A 25299-nucleotide genomic window follows, 5' to 3' on the forward strand; every position below is an offset into this window, starting at 1 on the left:
GCCTAGACCCACACAAGGATTCTCACTAACTCACTAGGTACACCAACCTAAGATTTTCAGCACTACTTGCGTGCACAAGGTCTTATGGCTCACACGACGCAAACACAACTTTCCGACTTCTACTCAACCACAACAGCTTTTCTCAAACAAATTTTGAGGTGAAAATGATCTTACCTATTCAATGCTTGGCCCAATTTCAAGGTTTATTTGCTTACAATATAACCCAATATAAATTACCTCTTAATATGCAGATTTAAACAGTCTAAGGGCAAAAAAATAAGTATACCAATCCTAAGTACCTATCGAATGTAATCAGTAACTTAAAATAGTCCTTAATGGTTTGATTTTAAAATAAAAATAACTCCTAGTAGTCCTTAATGACTTAATTTGGAAATATAAGCAGTTCAGGATATCTTACGAGCAGTAGTATGAACTTTAGTGAATGATTTTAAAGTGTACTACTTCACCATACTCGACCAAGTATCATTGTTATCTCAAACTTTTAGTACTTAGTAAAAAACCCTTTCAAATGGACCAATAAAACACTATACAAACATGTATTGATATGATTTGAAAATAGAAGAGGTAGCAAAACAGATTTCAAAGTCTTGTCTATTATACAACTACTCCCAGTGTAATGACTGAATCAAACATGATATTAAAATTACTTGGTACACATTCAGCAAAGTGAGATCTAAGCATTCAATTAGGATTTAAATGAATACAATATAAATACTTAGCTCAATGAAGAAAATGATCAAATTTGGCTTCTTTTCAAGCTTTGCAAATGGTAAAAACTTATCAAATTGTCCATGTAAGGGCTTATGAAGCTTTTAAATAGCATGAATTCCAATGTTCAAAAAATTAGTTGCAATGAGTGAATGAAGTTACTTTTACAATTTAGCACAAGCAGGTGAAAATAAATACTATTTTTACTGTTGAACATGTTGGTCGATCACTTACAATATTTGAAGACCTACAACTTTCGTATATGATTTTGACATTTAAGAAATTTAAATTTCTGTATAGTTTAGGTAGACACATGTCCCTAGGGTTGACTCCTTTTTTCTTCCAACAACTTGATTATGTAGTCAAATCCTCCACAGGTTTCAACTCCTCTTGCTTATGCACCCTACAAGGTTAAACTTTTTGTTATGTTGGGTGTTGTTTTTTACTCAAACGAGGTTGACTCATGCGATGTAGTCAACTCCTACTGTATGCTCACTAATAAATGGATCCACTCCTTTTCCTATTTGAAAAGTTATTATGAGTAAGGTTCCACTCCTTTTCTCCTTCCAACGGGGTTGACTCATTTTGTTCCTTTTTCACTATATCTGTGTCTCTCCTTTTGTCTTTTCACTTTAGGGCTTCTTCTTTTTTGTTGATGTGCTTGCACCATTTGATCTTTGGCACTTAAATTCTTCAATTCTCTAGTTAAAGTGGCCACCTTCTTTCTCTGTGATCCTCTCCTTTCACTTGTTTAAGTTTTATTGCCTTCTATCGGGTGTCTATTTGCAAAATGATTTTTCTTGTCTCCTGTACCATTGGGTTGATTGGAGTGTATCCTTTCTAGTATGATTTGCTGCCAAAAAAATTTCTTTAAGGTTTTTTTGTCTACATAACTTAATGCACATCATTAGTAACTTGAGTTTTTATTATCATCTCAAAATTATTTTAATGGAGATCTTGAGACCAAGCATTGGTTTCAACACTCAGTAACCCAAGTGTATCTATTGGTCTCTTTCTCTTGAAATCTGTAACCCAAGTGTTCTCTTCAATGGGCGGCGATGTTGAACATAGCCGATGGGTCACTAAAAGAAAAGATCAAAGTCGGCTTGAAAAATCGTCACCCAAGCATAAAAAAGTTGACGGCAGGGAGGGTGAGAGTAGTCATAATTTCGATCTCTGTTTTCTTTTTTGCATTGAATCGATGTCTCCTTATTCTTCTTGCTTCAGTAAGGGAGAGGCCCTCGCTGGGACACAAAGAAGAGGGAAAAAGATCCGAACAATAACCGTTCTGAACAGAGAGAGGAAGGAACAATGTGTTAGGAAATTCACATTTCCTATTCTAATTTGGGTAACATATTTATTATGCAATTATATTTTCTATTATTAATGGAATGGGCTGAAATTAAGTGATCTAATTTTGTTAAGCCCATTAAGGAATGGGTCATGGATATGGGCCATGAATATGGACCAATTGAGTAGATACCATAGGGAATTATGGGAACCCTATATAAAGAGACACAACATGGTTATGGTCCCCAATATACTAAATCACACACAGTTTCCCTTCTTTCCATCCGGAAGAGAGACGAAGGTCCCATTGAGGAAAAAGGCGATTTAGTTGAGGAAGACCATATATGTTCTTATAGTTCGTCATAGTGATTCCGCATCAGAAGGTGAAATTGACAGAATGGATCTAGGTATGTTTTCAATCCTAATATTCTAGCATGTTGTAAATTTTGGATTAGAATTTACTATTACGGATTTCAACAAGTGGTATCAGAATAGTCTGTTAGATTATTAGGATTTTTAGATTAAATGGTGGAGTGCAGAAAAAAAAATTCTGCCACCAATGGAAGCCCCCCCCCCCCCCCCCCCTCTGCTCTGCGCGTGAGCAGAGAGGGCGACGAAACCCCCCCCCCCCCCCCCCCCCCCCCCCCCCCCCCCCCCCCCCTGCAAGTGAGTAGAGAGGGCGATGGAAGAAGCCATAGAGCCCGTCGATGAAGCGACGTCCGACGGGAAAAGGGGGAGGCGACGGAGGAAACCTGTCGTCGGACAAAATCCAAACAGTGATCGGCGGGCCAGAGCCTTCGGGCGAACGACAACGCCGATAACCAAGAGTCCAGCCCGGTAGTGCCCGTTGGAAAGAATGGGCGACAACAGCGCCTGTCGGGAGCATTGCTGTGCCATTGGGCGACATTAGGTCCCGTCGGGAGCGCTACTGTGCCGTCGGCGCGTTGCCGTGTTGTTGGGCGCTAGCAGTGCCCGTCGGGCGTGCTGCCATGCCCGTTGGGCAACCGCTATGGGCGTGCATCCGTTGGGCAATGACAGCGCCCGTCGGGAGCGCTGTCGTGGCCCTTGGGCGGCAGAACTGCTTGTCGGGAGGGTTGTCGTCGCTGTTGGGCGACAGCAGCGCCCGTTGACTCCACCGGGCTCGCTGCCATGCCCGCTGGGCAACCGCTGTGGGCGTGCGTCCGTTGGGCAACGACTGTGCCCATTTAAAGCAACGGGTACGCTGCTATGTCAGTTGGACAAACTGCAGTGTCGATATAAAAAAAATTATTCTCGGGGTTTATCAAATTTACTTAACGAGATTGACTCGGGTGAGTCAACTGGAACTGGTTGCTACAGATCGGGTCGACTCGGACTAAGCTGGCTCGACTGAGCTGATTTTTAATAAAACATTTATTGCAGCTCCAAGGAAATAAAGGTCAACGTTGCGGCACCAATGGGGGCGGTGCCACAGTGTTGGGCTACTGAATACAAAAAAAAAATTTGTTTAGTTGGTCTAGTATTTTCAATCAAACTGTTTAAAGCTACATGTTGCCAAAGTAACCTCTGTAGTGTAGAATAATTTGACTAGAAATACATAGATGTTTGTACGGAGTTATTTATGCAAATTGTGCTCGGCCCAAAGGAAGACACAATTTGGCCAAATAAACAACGTACCTGTGATGATAAATGCATGACAATTATAAAGACTTTTCATGTGAACAATAGTCGGTCCAAAGAAAGGCTATTGTTTGACAGAACTGATTGATAGTATTTGATCATTGCACTGAGAGTAACACTTACAATTAATTTCTCTGTCCAAAGACTAGGAATTAATGTTATACTAGGTATCTTGAGATGGGTCCCCAATTTGGATTTTATTTTGTACTTGTCTACTTTTCTTTATATGACATGCTAGTTACTGTGAGTATGCTTGTTTATTTTGTTCTTTATATAGTTTCTATTGCTACTGCTTCAAATGTTACTGCTCAAATAAGCAGCATTCCAATGTTAAGCGGGACGAATTTTAAGGCCTGGAAAGATATCGTGAAAATTGTCCTCGGTTGTATGGATTTAGATCTTGCACTTCGGGCAGAGCCACCTATTTCTACTCCTGATAACTTCAATGAAGTTAAAATTGAGAAGTGGGAGCACTCTAATCGAATGTGTTTGATGATCATGAAATGCTCTATTCTGAAGGAGTTTCGGGGCTCTATGACAGAGTGCGAGAGCGCCAAGAAGTTCCTAGAATAAATTGAACAATATTTTGCTAAGAATGAAAAATCAGAGGTGAGTAGCCTTTTGGCTAAACTCGTTTCGATGAAGTATAAGGGCAAAGGGAACATAAGAGAGTACATCATGGAAATGTCTCATGTTGCCTCAAAACTCAAGTCACTTAAGTTAGAGCTGTCTGAGGACTTGCTCGTGCACTTGGTTCTGATCTCTCTTCCTGCACACTTTGGCCAATTCAAAGTGAGTTATAACATTCAGAAGGACAAATGGTCCCTAAATGAGCTTATATCTCACTGTGTGCAAGAGGAAGAGAGGCAGCAACGGGATAAGACTGAAAGTGTTCACTTGGCCTCAACCTCTCAGTACAAGAAGAAGAAGAGAGGTAAGGATACTGCGGTAGGTTCTTCTCAGACTAAGAAACAGAAGAAGCAGGCTGAGGAATTTACCTGCTTCTTCTACAAGAAGTCGGGACATATGAAGAAGGATTGTCCCAAGTATGCCACCTGGCGTGTAAAGAAGGGTATGCCTCTAACTTTAGTTTGTTTTGAAGTTAATTTAGTTTCTGTACCTAAAGACACTTGGTGGGTGGATTCTGGTGCTACCACTCACATTAGTATGTTTTTGCAGGGTTGCCTGTGGAGCCGACCGCCAAGTGATGCTGAAAAATTCATCTTTGTGGGCGACGACAATAAAGTTGCAGTAGAGGCTATAGGAACTTTCAGATTACAATTAAGCACTGGATTTTATTTGGATTTATTTGAGACATTTGTTGCACCGTCTTTTCGGTGGAATTTAATTTCTATTTCCATTTTGGACAAATCAGGTTTTTCTTGTTCTTTTGGAAATAATAAAGTTAGTTTCTACCAAAATTCAAATTTTGTTGGTCCCGGTCCCTTAATTGATAATCTATATATGTTTGATGTTGTTAGTTCCTATAGAGAAATATTGCAAATTAGTTCACGTGGTACGAAGCAAAAATTAAGTGAGAATTCCGCCACATTATGGCACAAACGTTTAGGACATATCTCTAAACAGAGAATTCAAAGGTTTGTGTCGGATGGAATTCTTGAACCCCTAGATACTACAAACTTCTAAGTTTGTGTTGAGTGCATCAAGGGGAAACAAACAAATGTTAAAAAATTAGGTGCCGAAAGAGCTAAAGATGTCTTAGAACTTATACATACAGATATCTGTGGTCCATTCCCTACAGCTTCATGGAATGGCCAACAATACTTCATTACGTTCATAGACAATTACTCTAGATTCGGTTACCTATATTTAATACATGAGAAGTCACAATCCCTGGACATCTTTAAGTCTTTCAAAGCTGAAGTTGAACTTCAACTTGGAAAGAAAATCAAGGCTGTCAAATTCGACCGTGGTGGTGAATACTACGGACGGTATGATAGATTAGGAGAACAACGTCCAAGACCCTTTGCGATTTTCCTCAAAGAGTGTGGAATTGTTCCGCAATATACCATGTCGGGCAAACCCAACATGAACAGTGTTGCAGAGCGACGAGACCGAACTCTTAAGGATATGGTGAGTATGATCAGTCATTCCTCTTTGCCAGAGTCACTTTGGGGAGAAACTCTCAAGACCGCAGTGTACATCCTTAATAGGGTATCGAGCAAAGCAGTTGCCAAAACCCCCTATTGAACTTTAGACAGGCAAGAAGCCTAGCATTAGGCACTTTGCACATTTTGGGTTGTCCAGCTGAGGCGCGGCCTTATAGGTCACATGAAAGAAAACTGGATTCAAGGACGGTTAGCTGTTATTTTGTTTGTTACGCTGAACGCTCTCGGGGTTATAAGTTTTACGATCCCACATCACGATCCTTCTTTGAAACGGGAAATGTGAGATTCCTTGAGGATATTGAGTTTGGAGGGGAAGAAAACATAAGGAATGTTGTCTTTGAAGAAGAATATGTTATTGATAGTGATCAGGTCTTCATACCTATTGTTGTTCAAGACATTGTTTAGGTACTAGAGGACAATGTCCATGCTCCTATTCCTGACATTGTTCTAGATCCAGACAACAATGAGATTCTTCCTCTTGCACCACCTTTAGTAAAAACTCAACAACCTCAAGAAGTGCCATTAAGGAGATCCACTAGGGAGAGGATAAATTCGATTCCAGATGATTATATCATATTTCTCCAAGAACATGAGGATGGCGTCGGATTGACAGAAGATGACCCGATTAACTTATGTCAAGCCTTGCACAGTTCTAACTCTCAAAAGTGGATTGATACCATGAAGGATGAGATAGAGTCTATGAAAGATAATGACGTTTGGGATCTCATCGAGTTGCCTAAAGGTAAGAAGCCCATTAGTTGTAAATGGATATTTAAAACCAAGAGGGATTCAAAGGGTAATGTCGAGAGATATAAGGCCTGTCTAGTTGCTAAAGGCTTTACTCAAAGAGAAGACATAGACTATAAAGAGACTTTCTCTCCGGTATCTTCGAAAGACTCTTTTAGAACAATAATGTCACTAGTGGCTCATTTAGATCTAGAGCTACATTAGATGGATGTCAAAACTGCATTTCTCAATGGAGACATTGATGAGACGATTTATATGGTACAACTAGAAAACTTTGTATCTGGTGATCCAAAGTCTATGGTCTGTAAATTAAAGAAATCCATCTATGGTCTCAAACAGGCTTCCCGTCAATGGTATTACAAGTTCCATCAAGTTATAACCTCGAACGGTTTTGAGGCAAATGTTCTTGATGATTGTGTATATCATAAGTTCAGTGGGAGTAAATACATCTTCCTGATATTATATGTCGATGATATTCTACTCGCTAGTAGCGATATAGGCTTGCTGCACGAAACCAAGAAATTTCTATCGAAGAAATTCGAGATGAAAGATCTTGGTGATGCCTCTTTTGTATTAGGTATACAGATACTTAGAGATCATTCTCAAGGTATCCTTAGGTTGTCACAAAAGAGCTATATTGATAAGGTGTTGAGTAGATTCGGCATGAAAGATAGTAAACCAGGAGACACACCCGTCGCTAAAGGAGACAAGTTTAGTCTCAAACAGTGCCCTAAAAATGATCTTGAAAGAACAGATATACAGAAAATTCCCTATGCCTCAGTGGTAGGGAGTTTAATGTACGCTCAAGTTTGTACTCGTCTCGACATAGCATTTATAGTAGGAACTTTGGGCAAATATTTGAGTAATCCGGGTATGCAACATTGGAAGGCAGCCAAACGCGTGATGCGTTATTTGAGGAGAACAAAAGACTACATGCTTACTTATCGGAGATCAGACAGTTTAGAGATCATTGGGTTCTCTGACTCCGATTTTGCCGGATGCCAAGATAGCAGACGCTCCACATCAGGCTACATCTTTATGTTGGGTGAAGGAGCTATCTCATGGAAGTCTACTAAGCAGACTCTCATAGCTTCTTCAACCATGGCTGCGGAATTCATTGCTTGTTTTGAGGCATCCAACCACGGAACATGGTTGCGAAACTTTGTCACTGGGCTGCGAGTGGTAGATAGCATTGACAGGCCATTAAAGATTTACTGTGACAATAACTCGGCGGTACTTTATTCCAACAATAACAGGAGCTCGATGAAGTCAAAGTTTGTTGACATCAAGTTTCTAGTTGTTAAGGAGAGAGTTCAGAATAAACAGATTTCTACAGAACATATAGGGATGGACTCTATGCTAGCAGACCCATTAACCAAGGGTTTACCGCCTAAGGTCTTTCATGAGCACACTGCTCATATGGGCGTTATTTCTGAGGATACCTTGGTTTAGTGGGAGTCATTTTTTGTACTATATGTTTACTTTAGACATTGAGTTATTAGATTTTTTAATAAAATTGATTGCTTATTATTTTATTTATGAACTTGCTTGTGTTTTTCTATGTGCAATGTTCACATTACATTAAGGACTATGGAAAGATCTCACTAAAGACTAAAGAAGGACCAGTTGGAAATAGGCATGTTTAAGATCACATTGCATGTAATTTCCATGCTACGCATCCATATTTGATCTATGTCATTGAGTGTATTAGTATGGTGATCATCGTGGTTTAGTCACGAATGTAATGTGATGAAAGTCGCAGTGGTTCCATTATTAATATATACGATGGTTCCATTATTAATAGTATACAGATGTACACCTAAAGAATTGTGATATAATTGTTTCAGGAATGATATGTAACCCAAGTGGGAGATTGTTAGGAAATTCACATTTCCTATTCTAATTTGGGTAACATATTTATTATGCAATTATATTTTCTATTATTAATGGAATGGGCTTAAATTAAGTGATCTAATTTTGTTAAGCCCATTAAGGAATGGGTCATGGATATGGGCCATGAATATGAGCCAATTGAGTAGATACCATAGGGAATTATGGGAACCCTATATAAAGAAGCACAACATGGTTATGGTCCCCAATATACTAAATCACACACAGTTTCCCTTCTCCCCATCCGGAAGAGAGACAAAGGTCCCATTGAGGAATAAGGCGACTTAGTTGAGGAAGACCATATCCGTTCTTATAGTTAGTCATAGTGATTCCGCATCAAAAGGCGAAATTGACGGAATGGATCCAGGTATGTTTTCAATCCTAATATTCTAACATGTTGTAAATTCTGGATTAGAATTTACTATTACGGATTTCAACACAATGGACCTCTCCTTCTTCCGGGGGGAGATGGTGGGAGGTTGAAGGCCTCTCTTGACCTCGGAAAACAAAGTCCAATAAAAAAGTTTTAAGTGAACCTCAAAAACTAGAATGAAATTTGTATAAGCAATGTCCATCCATTTGCAAGGAACAATCGATCTTTAATTACTCGAGTATGTAGGGCTGCTATGGTTACAGCTGAGCCAATTAAAAAGGAATTGTAAAGACCCATCCCAAGACTCTAGTGTTAAGAACCCCATCACTCCCTGACTATCTTACAGTACAGTGCTTTTGAAAAACTTCTGCTGCTCACAACTGGTCGCTTCTTAAAGAGTGTCTTCATTTTAGCAAATCTTGTTAGTTGAGAAGTAAGCGGATGGAGGAGCCAATGTGAGCATTAGTTTATCATCGTCTTGAGGCGTGTCTTTGTCCATCATATCAATGGTTCCGTTCAGCAAGGATAGATTAAGCCCAGAGGTGGGAGCATTTCTGGAGTATATCTCAGGGTCGCACAACTCTTCCCTTTCGTCTTGCACATCTTTGTTGATGGTGAACCCCGAATCCGAGCTTGTTTTGGATTGAAATGGCGTGTTCACTTCTTCCACAAGTTTCTGCAACATGGAGTGCAATTGATGATGTTCAGTCATTCGCCCTTGTATGGAGAAAAGAAGTGCTAAAGTTGGCAGTTAGCACTGTTTCATCAAATTAGAAGACAAAATCTGCCCAGAAAGGTCTGAACTTTATAAAATGCCATGGACACAGGCTGCACAGCTGATACAGAGATGCAAACCGACAAAAAATATGCTGATCAGATGTGGCTTTCTGTAGACGACGATTCACCCTTCCCAAAACATTACTGAAACTAATCTCAACAGGTCGATGCAAACAGTAGGTAAAACAAAAAAGAACGGAGAGAGCAAGAAAAGAAAAATGATCCACTTATGACTAATCGGTGACCGTAACTTTCAGCTGGCTTCGGTTCCACCATTGCTGCATTCCCATCTGTCTCTGGTCAAGATTTCTCTGATTATTCGTCAGTTGATCGTCAGACCAGTTGAACGGCATGGGAATTTTGATTCCTCTTCCTATTCGCCTTTTTTTTTACCAACAAACACACATTTGCCCTCAAGAGGTGCAATCCCCAAAGAGGATCGATCATCAATCATTCTTATTAACTTAGCAACCCATTGACTAATCTTACTTTAAGAACTTAGTTGTTCTATGAAGAACGTGAAAGATTAGAGCAACATTCATGTTTAAGAACTGAAACTATTGAGAGAAGATAAATGAAGTTCTCATGACCTAACAAAACCTTGCAAACGTGAACTTGACTGGAATCCCAATCACGCTCACGAGACGTCATGCTTGTTAGTAGTTAGAACACGTAAAGCCAACGTTGAGAGCTGAGATTGGGAGTACTGGAAGGCCGGAGAAGGAAGAAGTCAAGATACTTACAGAGGCTTTCTTGCGGTTGATGGTCCCATCGTCTTCGACGTGCCACCCAGCCTCGTGGCAGAGGGCTTTGAGCACGTCATTGTGGTCTGAATGCTTGGGGAGACGGTAGTTTCCGTGTGCCCGGAGACCGGAAAATATCTTAGCGGCGATCAATCGACGTTGGCGCTCCCGCCATTTGTTCTTCTCTCGCTCCTTGTCCGATGGCCTCCGCCACGAAACCCCTCCCTTTCCTTCAACCCCACTATGTCGGACAATCCACGGCCCCAGAGTCGTTTTTATGCATCCCCTCTTCACCGCCTTCTTGTCCACTTCATCCATTTCTGGTTCGATCGCTCACTCTTGTCTCCCTCGACTCCCTCCTTCAGTCATTGCCCATTGGAGCAAGTGAAATACGAATAACCCTACACTCCATTGCTTCCGATGTACATATAGGAAGAGAAGAGGGAGCGGAGGCTCATACTACCCATGCTTTACTGATGAAATACATGATTGCCATTGAAATTCGTTGTCCTATTCCAGAAGAACTCATCACTCATCTGTTCTCTGGGGGCATTGGTCCATGGTAAGGTAAGCCGTGAGATTTCCCCTCCGGAGCCGCTTTATTCCTTTCCGTAAGTAGCAAATAAATCTTGGTCTCGAGTAGCCCAGAGCCGGTTTTTTGTTTTGCCATTCTGTATCTTCATGTCTAATACAGACGGGACCGGAAGAATCTTGTTCCATTGTCAAGGAAAAAGGATGTTTCTGATTGTTAATCAATCAGAACTGTGTACGATACCCGTCAAACAAGTCGGGAACTTTCTCTTGGGAAGACTAATATACCCTTTAAGAGATCGGAAACTACCTGTACGTCAGGAGTTGCAATAGTGTGATTTATTGTCTGCGGAAACCCATAATATTAGGTAAGATCAAGGATGTCGTTTGTCCCTCAAACATGAGGAGTTGCTAGAGAAAAAAGAACATGGAATAAGACGAGAGAATCATCTCAATCACAGTGTCACACACTAGTGGGATAGAGAGACGAGGAGAAGGAATCTCCCGGACAACAAGCGTGACCCAGGACGCCTGGCGAAGAAGCTCTGTAAAGTGGAAAATCCGAAAAGACTTTTACTTCAGTATACAGGGAGGTTGTCCCGTTGGCCCGATGCTTTCGACTCCGGAGTAGATGCTAGATTTGAAACATGAAACAAGGCAGAAGGAGAGAGGAAGATAAGATTTCTTCTAGGTTAATCTCATGGAGGCAGCCTTAATAATCTTCAAGACAACGAATATTGCCGTTTTTAGTGATCGAATTTTCTGTTGCAGAGTTTGATTTGAAATCATCAGACAGCGCCTACGCTTGCATTACTGTACAAGGAAGAAAAAGAAAAGAACGAAAGCGAAACTGGAGTTTTCAAAAACAAAAGATGTAAAGTTTGTTGTCAGATCCCTAAAGCGATCAAACTGCTCACCAGCATGAAAATGGAAAGTTATTTAAATATGAATTAGAGTGCATCATGTAGTGGAACAAATACTGATTCAGGCTTGAGTCTTAAACCTAATCCAACTTCAGTCATCTGCTACAAGAAGGGATTATTCTTTTGCAATAGCAATTTTTACTACATATATCAGTTCCTCTCTTTTTGATTCATGTAAACGATTAAACCCTAAACCCTAAACCATTTATATCGAAGTCCTTGCGTTAGTGTGACTAAAGCCTAAACCCTAAACCATTTATATCGAAGTCCTTGTGTTAGTGTGACTAAACCCTAAACCCTAAACCATTTATATCGAAATCCTTGTGTTAGTGTGTTCAATGGAAAATATAGTGGAAAGTACAAAAGAAATTTATGAATAAAATAATAATAGATTTAACTTTTATTAGATAATTTTTATCTAAATTTTATTAATATGTTAAGATAGATTTTAACTTATCTGAATTAATAAATATTTAAAACATAAATTAATTAATTAATTAATTAATTATACAATTAAATAAATAAATAAAATTTACCTTTATAATATCCAAATGCTTAATCAAATTTTTGCTTTCTAATATCTAAATTCTCACTCTTAAAATATTAAATAAATATAATTTTAAAAATCATAATTTTATGTAAATAAAAAAGATGGCATTTTATAATAAAAATTACTTTTATTGATTTAATATGTAGTAGAGTTTTATTTAACTAAAATTAAATATATTTTAACTTGTTCTAAATTAATAATTATTTTTTAATTAAATATGTAAAAACAAAATGATTAAATAAATACTGATATAATATAAAAATACTTAATAAAATTTTTATTTTTTAATATCTATAATCTCACTCTTAAATTAGAAATAAAATATAATATTAAAGTCATGAATTTATATATACAAAAAAGAGGGTATTTTGTTAGATAATATTAGTCTGATTGATTTAATTTTTATATGATGATTTTATTTAACTATTCAGTTAATAAACTAAGATAAATTTCATTTTTTAAAATAAATGATAAAAATAAATTAAGGATTTTAATTTAATTATTATATAAAAATAAATACTTAAAAAATGTTTAGTTTTATAATATCTAAATGCAAGAGTGAGAGGGTAGAATGATCAGGACAAGAGTGAAAGAGTGAGTGAACATGCAAGTGAAAGTGAATTCAGTAGCCTTAGGGAATGATTTCACTTTCACTCATTTTTAAGAAAAATGAGTGAAAGCTAATTACTGAGGTAATTTGCTTTGACTTGCCACTTTCAGTGCACACTAACAGGGCCTAATTGTTTTCACTTTTATATTTTATATTTTTTGTTTTGCCCAAAATTTAAAATATCTAACAAATGACATAAAAAATTACAATTTTTTAAAAATTAACTTTAATTTTGTGAAAAATAATAATACAAAAATAAAATGTCACAAAATTTAGCGGTGTAAAAAAATAAAATAAAATAAAAAATATTAAAAAACCAAATCCGAATCAAAAGATGTTATATCATAGTTGTCGTTGGTCCACATGATTTCATGGTTTCTAATAGCTTTTATTATTTGGGCTAACGCTACTATGATGCTTGGAGGGCATCAACATGAACCCTAGGACGCGGCAAGAGAGGGCCCACACTTACTCGGATCTAGTAACCACTGCCTTGGATACTCTCTCCATGTGGTCCATATTAGTACTAGCTGTTGAACATAAAATCATTAGAATATTTATCTGTTTGTAGGGATGGCATCGAGCCGAGCCGAGCACCTGCCTATGTTCAAACCGAGCTTGATTTAAATATTTCGAACTCGAGCTCGAGCCAAGTCTAGGTTCGAGCCTAAAATTATTATTGAGCTCAAGTCTAATAATTTTAATCGAGTTCGAGCTCGAGCTTCAACATACATTTAAAACTTTTCAAAAAATATATGACAAATAAATTGTATATAAAATTATGTGTACATTTTACATAAAATTGGGAATGACCTCTACTTAAAATTTGACTTAAGGGTGGCATCGAATCCAACTGAGTTATAATTTAAACAAGCCGATTCTGGATCTCGAGCTCAGCTCGAGCTCGAGAGATACCGAACCGGCACCAAGCCGAGCTCGAGCAGCTCACGAGCGCGCTCTATTCGAAGCGACCCCTATCTGTTAGCAAAAAAATTTCCATAGCTTGAAGTCAACGAATCCTCTTTGTTAGACTATTGCTTGATGCCAAAGCTCTCTCATAAAAAAAGAGGATGAAATCAATTTTGAGGATTGGTGTGATCTCCTAAACGTCTAGTAGCTCATTAACTTATTGACTCTAGCATAAACGATCATCGCCCTGCTTAGACTGTAAATAATTCTCAAAAAAAGGTACTCAAGGCTTTGATTTCTATGTGCAAATCCCCAGCAGATTCTGTCTAGGGAGAGAATGATCGATGAGAGACTGTGGCTTGGTCTCGTGATTACAGCATTAACTGATCTCATTTAACATTTTAACTAATCAGAATCACTCGGCTTGCGGATAAGATTCATTGTTTCTTTTGAATAAGCCAAAGATCCAGTCAAGTTTTCCGTTTCAAACTCAATCTAGTTCAAACGAAGCAGGTACGCAGTACTGTTTGGTCCTGCTGGAACACAAATACAAACCATCAATTGTCCCGTCACTTGTTTAGTCGCACTTGCTTCCGCACGATGTTGGATTTTCTACGCCATTTAGGTAGATTAGCATCTAAACCAAACTTGAGGAAACATATACATACCAGGTTTCTTCTGGGTAAATTATTGGGATAAATTACAGTTGAAGCGAGGAACACGATGAAATTTTTTTTCTCCGAAATACGAAAACCAGAGGCTCGTGTTAACGCACTGTAATAAGTTATAATTTTCATCAACAAACCAGCATTTTATAGAAAGAAAATCGGAGGGATGGTTGGCAATGCTGAGTCTACAGCTCTTGCTTCTTATCTGGGTGTTTCGGAAATTCAAAATTCTGGAAGGTATTCCAATATATGTGTTCATAATTCATGAACATTGTGATCATGTATGACAAGTTTGCTGCAGAGCCATCACTTTCGATTTGAACGTTTCTGAGACTATTTTAGTTCATTAAAAAAAAAGAAAAACAGAGAGAGCCGGGAGATGGCTTTGTTGTGCCCAAGCTTTAAGCAAATGACCGTTTTATTTCTGTCATCTTTGGCTTAAACTCTAGCAACAGTCGATCGTACATATAAAATATTTGCAACCTTCCATTTCTGACCGAGCAGGTTAAGCACATTGGCTGAGTGAGAACCACTTTGAAAGCGACTCTAATCTTTCTTTTTTCTTCTTCAATAATCTAAATACTGACTGACAACTCCATTGTTACCAACTGTGAAGTTAACTAGATGATAATCCTTTTAAAAGAAAAACTACTCCTTGTCCATGTCAGAGTGATTCCGTCCACTCTGTTAAGTATTGTGCTTCATAGACCGGTTTTTTTTGTTGTATTAGCTAGGTGTCTGACTCAAAACTTTGAAGTTAAGCGAGTTTGACAAAAGTAGTACTAGGATGGGTAACTTCCTGGGAAATCCTATTTGGCTAGGCGTTTGACATGGTATCAAAGCTGGATACCATGTTCCGCGTTCGAATCCCGAAGTGCAGCGGTCCCGAACCCTGGAACGGTGGGTGTCAGAGTGGATTTGTACACTTTGTTAAGTGTTATGCTTTCCGCATCTAACAAACCGGTTTTTTGGATTGTATACTCAGAACTCTGAAGTTAAGTGAGTTTGGACGAAAGTAATACTAAGATGGTGACCTCCTGGAAAGTCCTATTTGGCTAGGCTGACATTCCAGACAAAGCCACCGGCTACTCCATACGGAACGGCAGACGGAATAAGACCCTATTGGTTCATTGTGGTTGATGGAAAACACGAAGAAGTCCTCAAAGTTGTTTTTTTTTCTTTAAAATTCTGTAGCACTCGAAAAAAAAAAAAAAAGAACACTCAATCATGGCATCAGCACCACCACTTTCTGGCTTCTAGTAACGTGCCTAGGCCCATAGCTCGAGCTAAACTATCACAGCAAGTACTACCATTTGTTCTGATTCGAATGTAAGTCCTGCACTCCTAGTGTGAATCATGTCCGGCCATTTTTGGTGGGGGAATTGGCGTCTAGCTTGAGAGTTTGGCATTGTGCAGCAGGTGGTTCGTTTAATCGTTACCAGCTTCTTCAACCTGCTCAAGATGAAATAGGAAAAAGATAAAAAAACTGTGCAAGTGAGTTTCATACTTCACCAAATCGAATAGAAACTGATAATATATCACAAGCTGGTGGCCGGTTTAGCTTCCAATTTCGATACAAAAAGGGCTGACATTCATTTACTATTGAAAGAAGAAGAGTAATTAGATCATCTAAGACGACTCCGAGCTTGACAAAATTGGGTTTGTTTGTTTTCCTGCTGCCGTCGATGACAGAGGGGGGAGGGTTGCTGTACCTGTGAGAAAGCGCGCTGCTGGAGATATAGACGGGAAGAGTTGGATTACCCGGTTTTTCTTTTGAGAGTCTCTCCTCTCGGGTTCCAAAGTTTTCTGAAACTGAACTTGGAAATCTTTCCTGGGGTCGATTTGGTGTGGAAGTCTTGGGCTGTACCGTCTCCTATTCAAGCAGCGTTACCGGACTTGAGTCATAGCTGTCAGAATTTTAGAAATATTTTCAGCAATGGCTTCCACTTAGCTCTGCATGGCCTAACGTCTGAGCATCTGAGTGGTGGTTCCTCTGTTCTTGGAGACTTGAAAGAACCAAATGGAGAACGCTGATCTCTACAGGATCAGTAGTTTACGTCGGAACAGTTCCTCCATATGGAGGAACAGTGCAGTGGAAGTCTTCTCAAGATCTTCCCGTGAGGAAGATGATGAAGAGGCTCTTAGATGGGCTGCTCTTGAAAAGCTCCCCACGTATAATCGTCTACGGAAAGGTATATTGGCCGGAACTGCGGGTGAGCTCACGGAGGTTGACATAAACAGCCTCGGATTTCAAGAGAAGAAGGTCTTGCTTGATAGATTGGTTCGGGTCGCTGAAGAGGACAACGAGAAGTTCCTGATGAAACTGAAGAATCGAATTGATCAGTAAGAGCTACTCATAATCACTTCTTTCTATTTTGTTTCTTTAGATTTTGACATCATTAATTCAAGATTTCGTGCCTCTCAGATTTTTTTATCATTGTTTGATTTTTTTCTCTCAGCTACTGAATCTTTTTTTCCTGCTTTCACTAGAGTTGGAATCGATATTCCCACAATTGAAGTCCGATATGAGCATTTGAACATAGAAGCAGAGGCCTATGTCGGTGGCAGAGCTTTGCCTACAATATTTAATTTTACTGCTAACATTGTTGAGGTACTTAACCTGCATAATTCATGTCGTTGCAAAGAAAAAACGAATTTCAGTCGCTTCAGTTGATTCTTACTTATTTATTTACTCCATTTTTGCAGGAATTTTTGAACAATCTTCGTATTCTTCCAAGCCGAAAGAAACCTCTGACGATACTTCATGATGTTAGTGGAATCATCAAACCTTGCAGGTAAAAGAAGACCCAATTAACGAAAATTACAATATTTATGTGATATCTGGTCGATTTATTTCGTATCGTGTATTTTTCCAGAATGACTCTGCTTTTAGGCCCTCCGGGCTCCGGGAAGACTAGTTTGTTACTAGCTTTGGCCGGAAAGCTCAGCAAAGATCTCAAGGCAACAAAATCTTCCATACTCTCTCTCTCTCTCTCTCTCTCTCTTCTGTTAATCAAACATTTCATCTTTAAGGAATGAATGAAGAATCTATTGATATACTTCAGGTTTCCGGGAGAGTGACTTACAACGGCCATGAAATGGACGAGTTTGTACCTCAGAGGACATCTGCTTATATTAGTCAGCATGATCTCCATATCGGAGAGATGACAGTGAGAGAAACCTTAGCTTTCTCTGCAAGATGTCAGGGAGTTGGAGCTGCTTATGGTGAGCTTCAGATATCTCTGCTATGTTGCAATTTTTCCCAGGAAAAATCCTTGGGCTTTTATAAAACTCCTGCCTGCTCATAATTATGCAGATATGCTAGTAGAGCTTTCTAGAAGAGAAAAAGAGGCTAATATCAAGCCAGATCCTGATATTGATGTCTATATGAAGGTTGGCTATAATCTCAGTTGTTAACAGATTTTCTTATTTTAATTTGCCTTATTATGATACAATAAGTTTTGTTTCTCGATAATGTTCTTCAGCGAAGGGTTGCTAGACGTGATAAAAGCTAGAGTTTGATCATTATTTTTTTGGTCTCTGTGCAGGCAGCCGCTTTAGAAGGGCAGGAGACCAGTGTTATAACAGATTACTTTCTTAAGGTAGGTGATTTCCACCCAGAACTCTGTCTATAGAAAGACCATTTATAAGAACAGAGGAGAAGATAATTGTCATTATCTGTTTAGCAAAACTTCAGACGATCGAATGGTTTCAAAATCCTTTTCTGACTCCATTCTGCAGATTTTGGGACTAGAAGTCTGTGCGGACACCATGGTGGGAGATGAAATGTTGAGAGGAATCTCTGGAGGACAACGGAAGCGAGTGACAACAGGTCGAGATAACAACTAAAACCGGCTAGTTTTATCTCTTCCCCATTGGCGGCCAATGATTCATTTTTGGAGTAATTCATTTGAAATCCCAACTTGCGCAGGGGAGATGCTCGTTGGACCCGCGAGGGCATTGTTCATGGACGAGATCTCTACGGGCCTGGACAGCTCCACCACCTTTCAAATTGTGAATTCCCTGCGGCAATCTATTCACATTCTGAATGGAACTGCTGTTATTTCGCTGCTCCAACCGGCTCCAGAGACTTATGACCTCTTCGATGACATAATCCTTCTCTCGGACGGACAGATAGTGTATCAGGGTCCCCGAGAAAATGTGCTCGAGTTCTTTGAATCAATGGGTTTCAAATGCCCTGATCGAAAGGGAGTGGCGGACTTCCTGCAAGAGGTGGGTTGCTTTTTTTCTGGATTTTTCGTCGTTGTTTTCCCTCCCCATTTATATTGATCTCTCTGGTGTTTTGACCGAGTAGGTGACATCAAGGAAGGATCAGCAGCAGTACTGGTTACGCAAAGAAGAACCATACGGATTCGTTCCTGTAAAAGAATTCGCAGACGCATTCCAGTCTTTCCACATTGGCCGACAATTAGGAGAAGAACTCACCACCCCATTTGATAAAACCAAAAGCCATCCAGCTGCACTGACAACATCCAAATACGGTGTCAGCAAGAAAGAACTACTTAAAGCCTGCGTGTCAAGAGAGTATCTGCTCATGAAAAGGAACTCATTTGTCTACATCTTCAAAATGTGCCAGGTGAGGAGCAATATAAGATTCTTCACCTGACACGATTTTCTGAATTTCAAATTATATAGAGTTACTTCAAACTTAAAAATCTAAAAATGCAATTTTCTTTCTGACTTCAGCTCACAATTGTTGGTTTGATCACAATGACTATGTGCTTCCGCACCGAGATGCACCGACGCACAGTGGCGGATGGAGGAATCTTCATGGGAGCTCTGTTTTTCAGTCTTGTCATGATTATGTTTAACGGGTTCTCGGAGCTCGCTATGACCATTGCCAAGCTTCCGGTTTTCTACAAGCAACGAGACCTCCTCTTCTATCCTGCGTGGGCTTACTCCTTACCCACTTGGATCCTGAAAATTCCCATATCGTTCGTTGAAGTCGCTGTTTGGGTGTTTATGACTTACTATGTTATTGGGTTCGATCCAAGTGCAGTGAGGTAACTCCAGAGAAGGAGATTTCCATAGTTATAACTCCATTTCAGATCCCTTTCTGCCATTTCTCAGCACAGACTCTGTATATTGCAGGTTGTTTAGACAGTATCTGTTATTCCTAGTGATTAATCAGGTAGCTTCTGGGCTGTTTAGATTCATGGCTTCTCTGGGTAGGAACATGATTATAGCAAATACCTTTGGATCATTTGCCTTGGTTGCACTTCTTACTCTCGGTGGATTCGTACTATCACGAGGTAAAATAAATTAGATGAACACGATGTCAGCGTATTCGATTCATGCTCTCCACAATGTTTAATCTCATGTACCGGATTTTGAGCCCCATTTTTCTCTGACCCGGTGAAAATACAGTGGATGTGAAAATATGGTGGAAGTGGGGTTACTGGGCCTCCCCGTTGACGTATGGGCAGAATGGAATATCAGTGAATGAGTTCCTTGGAAATAGTTGGAAACACGTAAGAATCTTGAGACTGGTACGGGAGCTCTTCATTAATTGGAGAAGTTTCTGATATATCTTTACATATCTGCTCGTCCGACCTTTGCAGATTCGTCCTGGAGCAACGGAACCTTTGGGAGTGGAAGTGCTGAAATCCCGTGGAATCTTTCCTCATGCATACTGGTACTGGATCGCTGTGGTTGCTTCGATTGCCTATGTATTCTTTTTCAACGGCTGTTTTACCTTGGCTCTCGCTTACCTTGATCGTAAGTATACTCTCTGTTTCACGGAAGCATTCGTCCGATCAATACCCGAACCATAACTCTAACAGTAGGTTCAAATTGGTTACAGCATTTGGGAAACCTCAGGCAGTTATCTCAGAAGAAAGCTTGAGTGAGCAACATGCGAACAGAACAGGAGAAATCCTCGAGGCTTCGTCCAGAAGAAAGAGCTCTGCTAGTCATCGCGAGAGTAGTAGGAGGAGTACCAGATCCGAGGGGTCTGCTTCTGCACGATCCGAGGGAGTTAATGAAGATGACCCCAACAGAAAGAGGGGCATGGTTCTCCCATTCGCACCCCTATCAATTACTTTCGACAATATTAAATACTCCGTGGACATGCCACAGGCACGTAATCCCCCAAATTTCAAACAGATGACGGGAATCCTTGCCCTAGAGTTAAAAAAAGTTTTGAGATTTTATGTTTTTTCAATTTGCAGGAAATGAAGGAGCAGGGGATTGAGGAAAACAGGTTAGATCTCTTGAAAGGGATAAGTGGAGCTTTCAGACCAGGTGTTCTTACGGCGCTCATGGGTGTCAGCGGAGCCGGTAAGACTACTCTTATGGATGTGTTAGCTGGAAGGAAAACAGGCGGGTACATAGAGGGCTCCATAACCATATCAGGATACCCCAAAAAGCAAGAAACATTTGCTCGTATATCCGGCTACTGCGAACAGAATGACATCCACTCTCCTTATGTCACCGTTTATGAGTCCCTTGTCTACTCTGCTTGGCTTCGTTTACCAACCGAGGTGGATCGTGCAACGAGAAAGGTTGGTCACTTCTGTGTTTTTATAATTTGGTGTCAGTTTTGAAAGCCAGATGAATCTCTGATAATATGCTGTCGGGTGGTGGTGTGTAGATGTTTATCGAAGAGGTCATGGAGCTTGTTGAGTTGACACCTTTGAGGGATGCTCTGGTTGGACTGCCTGGCATTGATGGCCTCTCAACTGAGCAAAGGAAGAGATTGACTATAGCAGTTGAGCTTGTGGCTAATCCGTCCATAATTTTCATGGATGAACCCACTTCAGGATTAGACGCCAGAGCTGCTGCTATTGTGATGAGAACCGTGAGAAACACTGTGGACACTGGACGAACAGTGGTATGCACAATTCACCAGCCCAGCATTGACATATTTGATGCTTTTGATGAGGTGAGCAAGCAAAATAAGATTTTTCTTTTCATCTATTGATCTGTTCATCTTCTAGTTTTGATTTATTTGTACTCCTGGGGTGTTGCAGCTCTTTTTGATGAAGCGAGGAGGAGAAGAGACATTTGTCGGTCCACTGGGTCGTCATTCTTGTCATCTAATCAGCTACTTTGAGGTGAGAGCAAGGCTTGCTACTGAAACCTGAATCTAGATTTATATCTTAAAGACCTGCTTTGGAAATCTAATTTCTGTTGGATACTGATGAAATTGATGTTTCATTTTTAAGGGGATTAATGGGGTTCCAAAGATAAAAGATGGGTACAACCCTGCAACCTGGATGCTGGAAGTGACTACGGCAGCACAAGAGGAGGCTCTCGGCGTTAATTTTACTGAATCATACAGGAACTCAGAATTGTACAGGTGAGTTGATAGGAAATTAAACTCTCCAAGACGATGAAAGCCAAATGTTTGTTCGCTACGGCGAGCCCTGACTGGTCTATCATGTTGGTTTACAGGCGGAACAAAGCTTTGATTCAAGAGCTTAGCAAACCTCCACCTGGTACACAAGACCTCCACTTCTCCACTCAATACTCTCAGCCCTTCTTCACCCAATGCCTAGCTTGTCTGTGGAAGCAGCATTGGTCTTACTGGAGAAATCCGTCATATTCTGCAGTGAGACTGATGTTCACAACGTTTATAGCGCTCATGTTTGGCTCCATATTTTGGGATCTCGGATCTAAAACGTATGCCCCTTCAAGCTTCCATTTTATTCTGAGTCAAATTTTTTTTTTTTTTTTTTATTCTCATCGTTAACTTCAATCTAGCCAAGTTCATTAATGCCGCCGATGGACCCATAACAGGAATAAGCAACAGGATCTGTTTAACGCCATGGGATCCATGTACGCTGCCGTTCTGTTCCTGGGTGTACAAAATTCCTCCTCCGTGCAGCCAGTGGTAGCTGTGGAGAGAACCGTCTTCTACAGAGAGAGAGCAGCAGGAATGTACTCTGCTTTGCCATACGCATTTGGACAGGTTACAATTACTTGCTTGAAGGCTTCGCCAATATCGTCTACTGGTTTTTCTGCACGGTTTTGATCTTCTGACCTTGCTAAACCGCATTCTAATTGCAGGTCGCCATTGAGATTCCATACGTCTTTCTCCAATCTATCATATATGGGCTCATTGTGTACGCCATGATTGGATTCAATTGGACGCCTGCTAAATTCTTCTGGTATATTTTCTTCATGTATTTCACCCTCTTATACTTCACCTTCTACGGGATGATGTCGGTCGCCGTGACTCCCAACCAACATATCGCTGCCGTTGTGGCCTCTGCATTCTATGCAATATGGAATCTCTTCTCCGGCTTCTTGGTCCCTGCACCTGTAAGTAATGCTTCCATCGTCGTTCCATCTGGTTAATTTTCCTTTTGCAAAGAGTACATTTCACCTCTGATCTTGTACCAACTGCAGAGGATTCCCGGATGGTGGAAATGGTATTACTGGGCATGTCCCGTCGCTTGGACCTTGTATGGACTGGTCGCCTCCCAGTTTGGGGACTCGGATCAGCTGCTCGAATCGGGCCAACGAGTTGATGAGTTTATCAGGAGCTATTTTGGGTTCAAGCATGACTTCTTGGGCGTGGTTTCGGTTGTGATCGTTGCCTTTGCTGTGCTCTTTGCATTCATATTTGCCTTCTCAATAAAGGCCTTCAACTTCCAGAAAAGGTAAATCAGTAGCTCCCAATGCTGATTCTGCCTCCTTGGTTACCCATCAGCAGCAGGATATAGAAGCTGAAAAGTTCGTAGAGAGACTTGCTTCTCCTTTAATATTCATTCCTATGAAGATCCCAATTCGTGATCATAAATTCTTGTTTAATGATCTGTGCTTGCTTATATATATATAAACTATGTTTGAGCGGTTCCAACTCTTTCTACAATGTAATTAAACAGATCTGCAGATGTCTCAAATCGTGGCAGAATCATCTGAAAATCGATTTAAGTTCGACCTAATTTCCTTGCAGTGCTCTAATTGATTATATTATTTTTAGAGTTGTGGTTTCTTTGTTGCTGGTTGTAATTTATTTCACATTCTCCACTTTGAATGAGGTCTTTTCCAATCGTCTTCTCTATAAATGAAATTCCCACTCATTTCTCTCAAAAGCAAAAATACATCCACATCAACATTCCCATCTCTGCTACCCTCATCTTCCATGAATGGGGCTTCTTCACTGCTCAATACTCAAATTCATATAGATGACAAGTCTGACAACAGAACAATGGAAACTAGATTAACCAAAAAGTGACAAATTCCTATCAGTCATTAAAACAAATAAAAAAGGGACAACAGTTGCAACAATGCTGAAGGTTACAAACACTACTTGCCAAGTTCATTCTTAGACACTGTTGATATGACGAGCAGTGGGTATACCAATTCTCAACCCTGAGCTACACTCACCCAACGAACAGTAAAAGTCCAACTGATTTGCAAGAGAAAAGGGCGCGCATTATGAGAGTATCAGATTCTCCTGCAGATCATATTTTACCAGAAATATACAGAGGAAAACAGAAACTGAATAAGAAAATCACAGAAGTAAGAGGACTGAACTACCTGCTTTGCTTCGTATCCCAACTGAGGACGCATGTTGGCCAGCCTGCAACGGGGGGCTGACGCTAGCACTCACCATATACAACTTTCTGAAAGAAACGTATTAAATCAGATTGCTTCCTTCTCCAAGTTTGTGAAACACACTTGCAAGCCCCTAAATCTCAACATACAAGTCAAATTTCTCGTCGGGACCCTCACTAGTGCCACACGTTCAAAGGAAAAAATAAGAAAATCCAAACAAGGATCAGGTATTGGATCCTCGCACAACAGCATCAGAAACGAAAAAAGAAAAACAAAGAGTTGATTTCCGAAGCAAAACTGCGATGCACAAAATAGGTAAAAAGCTTTGAGGAAATCTTCCATAAAAATCAAAACGAAAAAGTTTATTACAGAGTGATTGCATTAAACGGATTGTTTCCTTAATCCTGTGATTTTATTCCTTGATTGTAGGATCTAAATTGATCCTAAAATCAGTATGTAATACACTATAAATTTTCTCCTAACCTGAGAAAGAATAATAAGTCGGAAAATATTGTTCGAAAGTGTCTGTGTCTCAGTTTCACTGTGTCTGGTTAATAACCTAGAGATTTGATCGAGATATTGTGATCTTTCGGGGACGACGCAGGGAGAAAATTCCATTCTTTATCCCTGCGTCGTGCTTCCTGCTGCGGACCCGATTCCAAAGCAGGGAATCGACGAGGAGAAGGTGCAGATGCAAGCTGACGGACGACTTCCCGCGACGCAGTACCGGAACTACCTAAGTGTGGCCGATCACGTAGTCGCCGAAGGAGGAAGCCCAAAAAAATTCGTCGTGGAATTGCAAAACTCTGTTTTTCTGCAACTCCGTATTCCGGCCATCCCGTAGCCAAAAGGACATTGCCGACGACCGACGACCAAAGACGATCACCGAAGACCGAAGACCAAAGACGACCACCGACGAATCACCGCTTGGTTTTCCGGCGCATCACCAGCCCGGCGAAGAGGAAGAGAATCGTCGTCGCTGTGAATAGAATCGCCGTCACAGAAGACTAGCGGAAGCTCCGAAAACCCAAACCGGACCACATCTCGACCCGACTGGATCCGACTGAACCGGAGTCGAAGCGGTCCAAAATCGAACCAGAAACGGACCGGACCAGGGAAAAAAAATAAAGTTTATTTGCAACAAGTTGGGCATATTCATTCGCCCTGAGCTTGAGGGGGAGTGTTCGAAAAGAGGACCCAAGACCACAAAATTGAAGACGCTCTCTTGTCACCGAAGACGCTA

The 25299-nt window shown here is 40.3% G+C and overlaps 1 protein-coding gene across 1 annotated transcript; it reads left to right on the plus strand.

Annotated features, from left to right (window-relative positions):
• Window positions 1–16044: 16044 nt before the first annotated feature.
• Window positions 16045–23481, plus strand: LOC137945898 (pleiotropic drug resistance protein 1-like). The gene is made up of 23 exons (XM_068791973.1): window positions 16045–16871; window positions 17019–17139; window positions 17235–17323; window positions 17405–17489; window positions 17594–17753; window positions 17845–17921; window positions 18077–18130; window positions 18270–18360; window positions 18460–18761; window positions 18844–19125; window positions 19236–19552; window positions 19641–19801; window positions 19917–20020; window positions 20111–20267; window positions 20353–20627; window positions 20720–21052; window positions 21142–21432; window positions 21521–21604; window positions 21716–21849; window positions 21945–22172; window positions 22290–22461; window positions 22560–22814; window positions 22902–23481. Exons 1-23 carry the CDS (start codon window positions 16549–16551, stop codon window positions 23157–23159), a joined length of 4353 nt encoding a protein of 1450 aa, XP_068648074.1. The 5' UTR covers window positions 16045–16548; the 3' UTR covers window positions 23160–23481.
• The last annotated feature ends 1818 nt before the right edge of the window (window positions 23482–25299 follow it).

This window comes from Aristolochia californica, unplaced genomic scaffold (genome assembly GCF_029961685.1).
Source record: "Aristolochia californica isolate CCGP_79_NKW_82.1479 unplaced genomic scaffold, dmAriCali1.0.hap1 SCAF_12, whole genome shotgun sequence".
Taxonomy (NCBI): domain Eukaryota; kingdom Viridiplantae; phylum Streptophyta; class Magnoliopsida; order Piperales; family Aristolochiaceae; genus Aristolochia; species Aristolochia californica.

Excerpts from the sequence above, each read along its gene's own strand:
- LOC137945898 (XM_068791973.1), top strand. The coding sequence starts at position 16,549 with ATGGAGAACGCTGATCTCTACAGGATCAGTAGTTTACGTCGGAACAGT. Across the intron at positions 18,131-18,269 it reads TAACAGATTACTTTCTTAAG|ATTTTGGGACTAGAAGTCTG; the intron begins GTAGGTGATTTC and ends TCCATTCTGCAG. Across the intron at positions 18,361-18,459 it reads ACGGAAGCGAGTGACAACAG|GGGAGATGCTCGTTGGACCC; the intron begins GTCGAGATAACA and ends CAACTTGCGCAG.